This window comes from Chlamydotis macqueenii, chromosome 16 (genome assembly GCF_036417535.1).
Source record: "Chlamydotis macqueenii isolate bChlMac1 chromosome 16, bChlMac1.mat, whole genome shotgun sequence".
NCBI lineage: Eukaryota > Metazoa > Chordata > Aves > Otidiformes > Otididae > Chlamydotis > Chlamydotis macqueenii.
In genome coordinates, this window is record NC_141571.1 from 15,253,649 (window position 1) to 15,266,198 (window position 12,550).

At 42.2% G+C, this 12,550-nt stretch overlaps 1 protein-coding gene across 1 annotated transcript in view; it reads right to left on the bottom strand.

Annotated features, from left to right (window-relative positions):
• Nucleotides 1-924: 924 nt before the first annotated feature.
• The window catches only part of RTEL1 (regulator of telomere elongation helicase 1), a 48,330-nt gene continuing 36,704 nt past the window's right edge, over nt 925-12,550 (bottom strand). Inside the window, exons 31-36 of the mRNA XM_086760487.1 lie at nt 12,376-12,492; nt 10,201-10,443; nt 8,441-8,617; nt 7,696-7,881; nt 7,081-7,184; nt 925-1,903 (exon numbers count right to left, since the gene is read on the bottom strand). Of these exons, the coding sequence (XP_086616613.1) occupies nt 1,829-1,903; nt 7,081-7,184; nt 7,696-7,881; nt 8,441-8,617; nt 10,201-10,443; nt 12,376-12,492 (902 nt within the window). The 3' untranslated portion in view covers nt 925-1,828. The remainder of the gene's footprint in view (nt 1,904-7,080; nt 7,185-7,695; nt 7,882-8,440; nt 8,618-10,200; nt 10,444-12,375; nt 12,493-12,550) is intronic.

A 12,550-nucleotide genomic window follows, 5' to 3' on the forward strand; every position in this document is an offset into this window, starting at 1 on the left:
CATCGCTCCCCGTCTTTTCTGTTCATTTTTACAGCGTATATACACAAACACACACACTTTCCTGTAGTTTTGCCCACTTACATTTGAAATATCTAGAGCTTTCCCTGCATTATTTATTCTTGTTTTCAGAATCTAAATCACTGCAGCAGTTCACTGGATAGAAGGTCAAATTCACTCACAGATGTAAACATGTCAGAATACATGCCAGCCCAAAATTACCTCCATTCCTGTCTAAATCTTTTTTATTTCTAATTGTTAGTTAATGACATTTGGAAAGTTCCTGTTTCACTGCCAGTTAAGGACACCAGTTTTCTTGTTTTTCAGAGGCTCTGACTGTGGTGAACCCTGGGCTGAATACACACACGTTACTCAACGTCGTGATGCACGAGGCAGAGGATCACACACGAGGCTGTTTCTGGTGAAGTGGATTCCAATCTGAAGAAAACTTTCTCAGTGAGGACCAGTATTCCAGCAACTATGCGATTTGAAGTGACAACAGTTTTGAATTCTGTAACCAGGAGAAAAAAGAACCTTTGACATTTTTGTTAAAATGCAGCTCACCTTTCAATTTCCAGTTATCAATTATTAACATAATTTTCCAAAATTTGTTGGTATGAAATCCGCCTACGTGCTGAGGAAAACACACATCCCTAAAATTATTGAAGCATATGTTCTCCCAGAAAATTCTGAAAACATATGCTATGGGAAGTGTCTCTGTCATTACAGGAACCCCAAAACTAATTAGCAAGTGAGAACACAATTGGTTTGCTCATTTTAGTCAAACAAAAATATTCAAGTGTCAAAAATCCCAACCGTATAAACCTCTCCACTTACTCCTCCCAGGGCTGTTGGGACTCAATACCCAATGTTTATTAATCTGGTAAAAAAAAAATAAAATAAAAATCCAACCAACCAACACCCAACTAAGACAAAAATGGTTTTATTTATCGTTTAATTTACAGCAGCTACTGAAGATTTGACATTGGTACAACTTTCCAGGTTAACCACTTATATCCACTACTCACAGAGAGTGAAAGTATTAAGGATTTTTTTTTTTAACCCACTCAACTTGATTTACTTTAAAGTTTTAAATAAAATAGTTCCTTTCTCTTCTTGGAAAGTAAATGTCGGATAACACAGGCACAATGGAAACACCAGTACGGAGCAGAAAATGAAGCCTCCTTAGCAGCATGTTTCAAAAAAATCCCAGCATGATGGAAGGAACTGGGCTTCAGGGTGCACAGCAGATGCAGGGGAGTGTTTCTCCTCACTATCCAACCACTGGAATTTGCTTTTAAAAAATTCATCCTTTCATTATCTTCTGGTACTGGAGACAGCAGTCTGCCAAACACCAAACGTGAATCACTTCTTCCAGGAACAGCAGTGCGGTAGGATGGGTAGTCTGGCGGCGTTACGGAGCCAGCTCAGTTCCCCTGCAGTACTGCTGCTGGGATTTTGCCAGGATCTGACATTATTACCTGAAGGGCCCACGAAGCGCAGCCGCCACCAGGATACACAATTTCAGCCCGAGCGGCCCCGGTCGAATTTACAGGCTGAAATAAGTAAGAAATGAACCTTCTTAGTTCCGACAGAGGACAATATTCTGCTTTGTCTCCTGCCAGTGGTTGAAGATAAGAGAGAGAGACCTTTCAGACTTGATCACCTCTGTAGGAGAAACGATACGTGTTGGAGCACAGCACGTAATCCAGACATGAGACAGTGACCAAAGGTATTTCCAGGAACCGGCCTCCTGCTTCCCAGCCTCAGAGCCAGGGCGCAGCCATTTCCCTCTGCTGATGTGAAGCACTTGCCCTCTCCGTCGGTGACATTATGACCAGAAGAAAACTTGGATTAATCCCTGCTTCTTCACATCACTGCGGCACTCCGGGCACTTCTTTGTCATCTATACAGAGAAATTAACAAAACAGATAACATTAAATGTCTCTATCAAGCGTGCGGTGGCCCGTGAATGAAACACCAGCCACGCCAGTCACTGCACAGTCCCCATGACATCCTACCCACTATTTTTAAACACAGTGTTACCATGCAGCCAGTTATTTAACTGCTGGTAATAAAAGGAGGAAAAAGAAAGCCTCCCAGTGAAGCAGTAACAAACTTTACAGCAGTTGTCTCAGCTATGACCTATCTGGAAGACTAAAACACAGGAATGAGGAAATACAGAGCCCGCAAGAGCTGCTGTGAAGCTAGGTGTACCTGTTATTAGTAAAATCCCGTCAGATGGCTGACGAGTTCCCTGAACTCCTGTTTCCTCTTGCACAGATGAGAAGGAAGTGATCTCCTGGGCATACCAGGACATCGGTCATACCTGTGGTCATGACCAAGAGTTCTGCAGAGGAACCAAGCACATTTATTTCTTCATATCCCCCCCCACACCTTTCTCGGTTAACAGCGGAAGCCTGGGTACACAAGGTCACCATTTCTCCACCCACGTTTCAGTTTGCTTCTTGATCTTAAATTTGAAAGTCTAGTCTTTAGCAATTTGACCTGCAGATGAACCCCAACTGTTCTTTTTATATCTTGCAAATCACTGGTAAAGCTAAAATGCTCTGCTTATTGTAGAAGTAAAATAAGGAAAAAAAAATTAAAATTAATCTTTGTGAGAAAATTGCCAGCTCAGGAGGGTAAAACGCTGGTTACCTACGTGAGTGGCACTGTGCAGGCTTCCCTACAGTAGGGAAGTTACTCCCTGCAACAAGAGATGCAGAGTGCAAAGTAGGTTTGGACATTAGTATATTGATTCTAGAAACATTAATTGGAGGATCATTAATGGTGGGGGAGAGGAAGACTACCTCCCAGTAGACAGTGATTTGTCAAAGAGCTCTGAAAATTTTTAGTGTAATATATAATTGTGAAATCTTCTATTATTTGTCCATGTTACATACAGTCCCAATCAGAGTAACGCGGTCTCTCTGCAATACCTGCAGAGAGCAGGAGGAGTAATCGATGCACTTACACACTGAAAAGCAGCAACAACCCTCTGCCCAGAAACCTGAAGCGGCGTACACTGGCACAGTCTCTGCAAGGCTTCTCCTAACGCATCGAGAGTCACCCAGTGCGCACCGGCACCAAGCCCTCTGAGCCCCCTCCAGCTGCAGGGAGTTCTGTCTGCTCCTCTAAAAGCTCCCAGAACATTCCAAAATTCATCACTGCCTCTCGCCACCACCAAGCTATTTCAGTAAAACAACAACTTGGAAAAGACACCATAATTTTGCAAACCCCAAGTCACTGCATTCTGAGTTCTAGGCTATTAGTCACTTCCTCGTAGGACATGTGCACCACAGTGCTTGAGCTGAAGAAACACAGTTAGTAACCTGTTAGCCAAGAAAAAAAAAATAAATAGGCGTTTTCAAATCCAGCCCAGTCAGCGGTGACAAAGCCCGATGCCATCTGATGAACGTTCCCAGCCTGGACACAACAAACATGGTTGCTCATTTCCTGCAGGCAAGGGCACCTCTGTGACAAACAGCCCTTGCCACAACCAGAGCTGATTGCCTGCACGACCAACGCATGGGTAGGAATGTGGATGGAAGTGTTAGGAGATGGTTCTTCTGGGATTGGTTTCAGAGAAACACGGAATAATCTTCCTGTTTGCAGTCCTCTGCTCTAACCAAGCTGTTCTTCCTTCTCATCCGCATGACTAGCGGAGAACAGTTTCGCCTCATCACTGGGAGAAGTGTCTCTCTCCATCAGTCCTCAAGTAATATCCCAAACTACAAGATGTTTGACTTTGCATTAACCAAACTACGCTTGAATCATATCATGAGCGAGCTGACATTACTGTATACCGAGCAGCATTCACCGCCAGAAAGGTATGTCGCAACCACGGCAGGAAAGGGTGACGAGACCATGTAGTTTCATGTTCTCCATAACAAAACTACAGAATGTCAGTCATGCCGAGCCTTGAGGAGTGCTTGAAGAGTGGGGCAAAAGGTCTCAGTTGGTGACAAGATGCTTCTAACATCCTCCACAGCCAACAGTTTGTTGTTTAGAGTAAGAAAAAATTCCTAGAAATAAGGACTTAGATGTATGTTGTCTACGGAGGAGGCAAATGGATCCCTGTATAAACTAAAAGAGGGTAGATTCAAACTAGATAGAAGCAAGAATTTTTTTATGCTGAGGGTGGTGGAACACAGGCCCAGGTCGCCCAGAGAGACAGTGGATGCCCCATCCCTGGAAACATTCCAGGCCAGGTTGGCCGGGGCTCTGAGCAACCTGATCCGGTTGGAGATGTCCCTGCTCTGTGCAGGGGGGTTGGACTGGGTGGGCTTTAATGGTCCCTTCCCACCCAAACCCTTCTATGATTTTAGGATCACACTGTCAGTGTAGGTGTGCTTATGAAGGACAGGGTATCCGTGCATTTTCTTGAGAACTGGAAAAATATTTTGTTTGCTCTTTTTAAACAAGCAGGGCATTAAACAGAACTAGCAGGAAGCAGGTTCAGAAATGAGATGGTTCTTCACATAATGTTTGGCTAAGCTCTGGAAGTGCTTGCCATAGGACATTGATGACAAGCTCCTTTGTGTTCGAGGGGAATTGGACAACGTGATGGAAATGCATCAGAGGTTTCTTAATAAAGAGAAGCAGGGAGTTCTTGTACTGCAAACAGTTTTGGGGCCAAAAGATTATCTGCAAGAATCATCACTCATGCCCACCATGTTCTTTTATCCTTTCCTAGACATCTTTTTTTGGCCACTGCCGGAGACAGAATGCCGAGTTGGACAAAAGCTTACTCTGACTCAGCAGGTCTGCTATTATGTTCTGATTATTTGCTTCCAACTATATCTCCTGTCTTGATCTTTACAAATTCTAAGATGGTATTCACCTGTGTGCGCTGCCACAAGGCAAAGCTCTGATTCACCTTGCTAAGAAAAACACAGAGGTTTTCTATCCCCTGTCGTCACCTGGTACAATGTGGGATGGAGTTTCACTATAATAGCAAGATTATTCAGATCAGTGGCAAACATGGAAGTCATTAATAACAAATGACCCGCGGGGAATGACTGATTTTCTCAAACACGGCTTTGTACTGGATATCTGAATAGAACAGAAAGAATACTTCCAGTTGGAAGGGACCTACAATCATCATCTGCCTGACCACTTCAGGGCTGAATAAAAGTTAAAGCCTATTATTAAGGGCACTGGGGCATCGACCACCTCTCCAGGAAGCCTATGCCAGTGGCTGACCACCCTCTCGGTAAAGCGATGTTTCCTAATACTGAGTCTGAACCTCCCCTGACACAGCTTCGAACCGCTCCCACGTGTCCTGCCACTGGATCCCAGGGAGAAGAGATTGGCACCTCCCTCTCCACGTCCCCTCCGCGTGGAGGGCAATGAGGTCACCCCTCAGCTTTCCTTCTCCAAACGAGACAAACCCACAGTCCTCAGCTGCTCCTCACAGGACGTTCCTTCCAGCCCTTCTACCAGCTTTGTTGCCCTCCTCTGGATGCGCTCAAGCACCTGAGTCTGAAATAGCCTAATCTAGTAGACCAGACTATTTTAATCCCCAGACTAAGAGATGTGCAATCAGAAAAGGGAGTGATTAAAAAAAATTATGGCTGAGCAAGTTCTGTGATTTATCCATGAGCTATGATAATATGCAACAGTTCTACTTCTGTGGATTCTTAAGCTGACAAAACAATTCCAAGTTACATCTCAACGGCAAAAGGAGAGAGTTTTTCCCCAGACATTCACAACATAAAAATGCAGTCTTAGACAACATAATGTCCCCTTGGAACACAAAATGTTTGCCTCACCAACACAACTCTCCAGGGAGCCCATTCTGTTCCTTAATCAGCCCAAGTCTCAGGCAGCAGCGATTATAAAACCATGCTAGTAGAATTCTTGTCATGACCTTCCTAGAACCTTTTCTAGGTGGAGCACACCAACTGCTAGACGCTGATCCCCATCATGCTCTGGCATAAAGGAGCAACGCAGCGTTCAGTGGTGATGCCCATGCAAGGCAACTGGTCTGACTGCCCGATCTGCAGCAATCGGGAGATGTCTGCCTTTGGCTTTCTTACATATGTTCCTTAAAATGCAATACTTTTGGATTTTAACATTTGTAAAGAAATACGACATAGCAGATGGAGGATGGTGTTTAGTGGAACAGCTATTCTGAACTCCTCCTAGACAATACATGTCTGGTAACATCAGCCTGGACATTATTCTATATTCCTCTTCAACCAAGTCCGTCTTGGTTGTTATATTTTATCTGGATGTTAGTATACTCTATTTTCCACACTTAGCTGCCGTAATTCAGTGTCTTTTTCCTGAGAAAGACCTTCCTCTGGAACTTGGAATGACTGATTATTTTGTACTTGCTTAGAGATTCACATGCTGAAGAAATGTCTTTTCCTTCTGTACTGCTTTCGGTAGGGTCCCGAGCTCCACCGATTAGCAGCCTTCTTAATCACCTGACTGCTCAGAAACCTCTCAACTCTCATTTCAGCCTTCCATGCCCAGGGTCACAGATTAGTAATACCTGGCTGCCAAATCAAACATTGGGTAAGCTGCTGCCAAACACACACGCTGCGGGATCAGTTACATCCTCTTACCTAAAGAATTTGAACCACCAACTTACTCAGCCAGGAAAACCAAAGGACGGGATAACACAGGAGATATTTGAGCATGAATTTGCCTCATCTCACGATAGTGCTCTAGGGTAGGTTTTTAGATGGGGAAAACTATGAAACTAAGCAAGAAAAATTAAAATAAAGGTTCAGACGTAGAAGAAAATGTTGTTTGTTTGTTTTTCAAGTTGACTCCACAGCTTATTGCCCGCATAGCTCTAGATGGGAAAACATTTGGAGGCAGCTCAGAAGGAGCCACAAAGGTGTAAAAAAGGCAGGATAAGGTAGAGGTCTGCCTCCAGTCACAGAATCCAATCTGCCTCCAATTGCAGAACATGGAAAGTAATGAAACAAGTGGTAAATCTTCCATCAGGATTTAGGGGTTCTCTCTGTAAACAGAGAAATTGTTTCCAGGTCCACACGGTCCTCCTGAAAAGCACAAAATTCAGCAGCAGTTTCAGGAAAAACTGAGACCAGTAAACAAGATAACCTTTAAGAACTGCTCCCAGCATGTTTTGCAGCAAGTGAAGTCACATAACGGACATTTAAAAGGCACATCATCCTCAGATTTGCAGTTAGAGCACTGGAATCTTCCTAGAACAGAGAGAGGGGGGCAGGGAGAGAAGGGGGAGAGAAAGAGAGGGAGGAAATGACTGAATTCCAGTAATCACCTGGGAAATTCTCATGCATATACATTTCCAGTGCAGTCCAGAAAACAATGACCATGAGCTTTGTGAAGTACCTTAGTAGTGCAACACGTGGCCCTGTTACATTATTTCTTTCACATGATCTCAGTCTCTCGGTGCTTCACATCCCCATTAGAAACCGAGGTTACATCCTCACTTTACAAGGAAGTTGTAGAGAAAAATCCGTGCGTTCTCAGGAAACTATTACATCATTGCGATAGAGACAATGAAATTCCTTGAGAGAACATTTGCAAAGTACAATTCTACTTAGCCAGCCGCATGGATTGTTACTGCACCTGAGCAAATACAGGCGCGAACCAGGCATCATTAAATAGACCATCGGCATAATTCTCATTTCTATAACTTATATTTATTCCCGAGTATCAGAGAATTGCATCCCAAGTCTCATCTATACCTACCACACTCTGGCTCCATCTCTAGGGGGAAGATAGGCACAGCTCCAGAGCCCGTTGGTGCTCTCACGTTGGTGGTTTCTTTTGATTCTTGGGTCTTTGGCAATTCAAGTTTGCTTTTCTGGTTAAAGCAGAAGGAGGAAATTTTCCTCTGAATTTTCTCTGGCACCTCACCCTTAGAAGTGACTGCATCTGGTTATTAAAAAAAAAAAAAACAAACCAAACAAAACTCAAAACCACAGCATACCAAACAGCATAAGGCAATACACAGGCTCCACAAAACACAATTAGCAGTAAGTCCAGTAAGTTCTCATTGTATAAGAAGAAAAACTTTTTGAATCACTGTTTTTTTTTATGCCACACTACTTGGTAACAGACATTTCTGATAACAACACGTGCATTATTACTGAAAGGGACCATTTATATTGAAATACTTCTGAGGAAATTCTTTCCAGACAGAGTTGATCTTGATCCACTCCTGCTCCCAACCCACTTTGTGCAAAAGTTCTGCCTTCACCCATAACCCATTTAACAGTTTAAAGACAGCAGCACTGTAACTAATTTTCTTCTTGTTTCCTTGCACCTCTCCATCTCACGCTGCCTTTTATCTTCTAATTTTTTTAAACTCAATTTGGATACTGCCAATTGCTTCGATCTTCCCGTATACACCTAGTGCAGGGAGGCTGTTGGACACTACCCAATCATGAAAATAAATAAGATTCTAAACTTCATACAAGTGTTCATTCCCAACCTTGTGCATCGCTGTTTTCTTCTTTAGCATGCCAGCTCTCCAAACTCGGAGGACTCCCCTCACCTTGCACCTGCTGTGGCAGTTGCTTCTCTCCCTCACCACAGATCATTCCAGTCAAATCTTTACACACTTGTTTGAACCGCTCTTTGTGATGAGGGCGCACAAACATGTAAAATCCTGTCCAAAAGAAAACACAAATGCATAGGAAAATAAATGCCTGAACATGGAAGACTCCTTGCTTGGGAGGGGAGAAGATCTTTGGAAGCTGAACAATATCAGCCATATTCCTCAGAGTATCTTCAGGTTGGTGGAACACTTGATGGTTCTTGTTGATTTTATATTTATGGGGTTTTCCTTGCCACAAGACAAATGAGTATTTGGTATTGGAAACAATCTCAACTTACCCCCAGATTCTTCCATTCTCTACAATTAAGCATAAATACCCGATCCCACCCTTCACCTGACAACTGATCTAGCAAAACCAGGTATATACACAACATCTGAAATTCGCTTTCTTAAAAAGGAAATTTCTTGTTACTGTTTGGTTGACAAGGATTGACAACACACAGAGAAATTCTAAAAAATCCCAATTATGACTTACTGTCAAGCATGGATAATGCTACCACAAAGTCCTTTGAGGTCAAAACATTTGCTCAGTAAGGATACTCACTCTATGAGAAATAATGCTCAGGGGGAGATTATGACTCAAAGTGCAACACAGTTCATTTCCCTCCCACTGTCAAGACTCATCTGTCTAGTTAATGCACTAGAAAAAAAATATTTTCTAAAATATTTTCTAAAAATCTGGATACTATGACATCTATTTAAGGTCAATTGAATACTTATTGTTATTTCCTAAAGACAACTACATCGGCATTTCCCAGCACACACCGTATGCATCATTTCCTGCAGAGGACTTCACACCAGAGACATGGGAGAAGGTGGAACTGGGGTGTCACACAGCACAAGACAAGATGTCTCCATCAAGGCAATCAATACCAGCTTATAATCCTTCCTCCTCTTTCTATTTTTTAAACAATAAAGTCTGATTTCAGATTTTGAAAACTTATAGCTTCCTAAATCCTTTTATCATTGAACTCATGAAAGGAAGAAAAACAAAACAAACCACTTCTGAGAAAATAAATATCAGCTTGAATAGTCTTCTAGAAGACTATTATGAATGACAAAGATACTAAATTACAACCCAGCTCCACAGCTACTCCCAGGTAAAGCTCTGTAGAAGAACAGCGAATCAAAAGTGTGATTGCTTATCCCAAAACCTGGAAGTGATCTAAGAGCTCAGCACCAGTATAGCAATCAATGGTCATGAGAACAAACCCGAGTCAGTTCAGTAGTCAGCGCTGTCTCTTCTGAAGAGTAATCACTTGTAGTAATTGAGGAGAAAAAAGGTAATGAAATAATTGGACTGAAGTTAGCTTGACTGAAGGTCAGGACTGGAATTACTGAGGTCTTATCTAACGTTTTTAAGGGACAGTTTTTAACTGAATAGAGATAACATTTTATAACCTTGACATTCTTTGTTCGCTAACTGACACTTAACACATCTTTCCTGCTGCTCCATTTACCTAGCTGGCTAAACCAGAAGCTGGGAGAGGTGAAGTTTACCAATGCTAAAAGTTTATCCTGAAAGTGGAGAATTTGCAAACTAACGACCAGTGAAAGGTTATTGCTCACATGAGATCACAGCACCGACATCTTCTTTTCAACTAAATAAAAATGATTTAAAAAAAAAGCCTTACTTCGTAGGAGATGAAAGTCTTCTGGCCTCTCAGTAGTGAGGGCTGCTATCACAGATATCATAGCATCGTAGTTATCTGTCTTCTTGTAAGCTAACAACGCTTCATGGAAACGGCCGTAGGTGCTTTTGTTCAAAGCCCTTTTCACGTCGTTGAGATAGGCAGCCCTGAGGACCTGGTGGGGATCTTTCCTAGAGCTGGAAGCTTTTTCAGCCTCTTTCCTTGGAGCTTGACTGGCATTTCGCCCTGGGAGACAAAGAACACAGGTGAGCAGGGCTTGGGGAGGCACAGAGACAAAGAGGTCACTGCTTTTGTATGACTTCTCTTTTCATTCAGAAGGGGGTGCCTGGACTACTTCAAGGTGGTAAAAAGCCAACTCTGCCTGCACAGTCACACACCTCCCTCTGGCATGGCCTCGGGCGAGCCAAGACCTGCTCCCGGAAATGGCAAGTGAGCAAATCAATTCTGGGGATTGCTTTTAGCACCTTCTGGAGGTTTTTTGATCTTTTAAATGGAAAAATAGGTCATATGTTCACTAGGAAATCAGAAAAATGTGACATAGAAGACACTGCATGGAAGTCAGCAATAAATCAGGTTTTGTGCTACGCTGAAGGAGTTAGAAGCGTTTTAAACGGGTGGCTGAACCAACTATGCTGGCCTGACAAGTGGGGAAATAAACTGCAGAGAGAAATTTTAAAAAATAGAATTATCACCCCTTATTAATAAAAGAAGAGGTATGTGTGTTTTCCAACAAGAAAACAATGTCAAAAAAGTATAACTAGCCTGAAATAACACACAAGATTGCTCTTGTGCTATGTAGGAGTACAAGAGAAGGCAGGAGCAGCTGTGAATGTCCTGCTGAACTCCAAGTGGACGTCCGCTCAAAATGCCAGTCTTCGATTTCTGATACGTTTTAGAGGAAAAGCGCTCTGCTTTGCATATTACATACATGCAAATATGGATGAAGCATATGGTAAGAAACTGGTTTAAATCAACTAGACACATATTTTGGTATTTAGATCTTTATTCTCCACTAAAGAACTTTTAAAGAACTTAAAGATGATAACGAATTTTCAGAAGATGGGCTTAGTTCAGTTTCCTGAAAGGGGAAAACCATGGGTGTGAACTTACAATCAGTATCTTTTATTGCATACCGTACCACTTTCTGACACTTTCACAGAAGCATATTCCACCTAAGGAGTGAGCAGTGGAAATAATATATGCATTTATTGCTATTACTTTCTTAATTATCTTCGGTTTTCACAGAAACTTGTTTCTGCTAATCTCAGTGACCTCAGGACAAAATAATTACCAAGACTTGTTTTGTTCAAATGTTCTTCAAATACAAAACAAAACAGGAACACAAATCAAAAGAAACAGCATGCCTTCATATATTAAAAGCTTTTAAAGCCTTCCAGGAAACATTGGCTTTTTTTTTTTTTAAAAAAAAAAAAAAAAAAAAAAAAAAAAAAAAGGATTAGCCTTTGACTATTCTTTATCCCCTACAGAAAGACTTCTAAGCTGTCGAACTATCCTACTCACTTCCTTGTGAGAAATACAAAAAACTCCCAGCTGTTCTCAGGAAGACCTGTAATCAAATAATAACGGAGCCTTTGACTTCAAAGATAAATACTGGACAGTAGGAGATGAGGCAGATGCACACAGAGATTACGTGCAATTGTGCAAATACATTTGCTAGTCTCTGTTTCTGCACAAGGAAGACGCTGCCCACATGAGAGGTGTAGACATTGCCAATAACAAAACCGGAAATGTTTTTTTTTAATTCATACCTGGATTCATGTTGACCTAGCCTAAAATCACATTCCTTAGATGGTTCTCCTTCACGGACCCTGGAGAAACAGGAAGCTCAGAAGCATTGTGCTCAACTCACCCCTCCCCTCACTGACGCATGCCAGGTCAGTCTCTACTGTAAACTTCTGGTTTCAGTTGGTTTCTTTCATATCTGCCTTGATTTAATTTACTGGCTTTTGTGTTTCGTTTTGCACAATCCTTGCTGAAAATTCTGAATCACCATCACTCCTACCTACAGATAGTGAGCCACTGTGCGAGGCGAACACAAAAAACATTGGTTCCCACCAGGGGAATTTACAGTCAGCGACAAAATAAGACATAACATGTATTACCCTGGGCTGTGTTTTTATTTAACATAAAGAGTACCTGCAATATTCAGTCCTGTTGTCAAGTGCGATCCTCCACAGTTCAAGTGGAGCCCAGGGTTTAGCTGAGCACACGAGTCCTTGGAGAACACAGTTTTCTGCTGACTCTGTTTCTCTTCTGTTAAATGAAACCAGTTGTTTAACAGTGAACTTCGGGGGGAAAAGTAACATAGGAT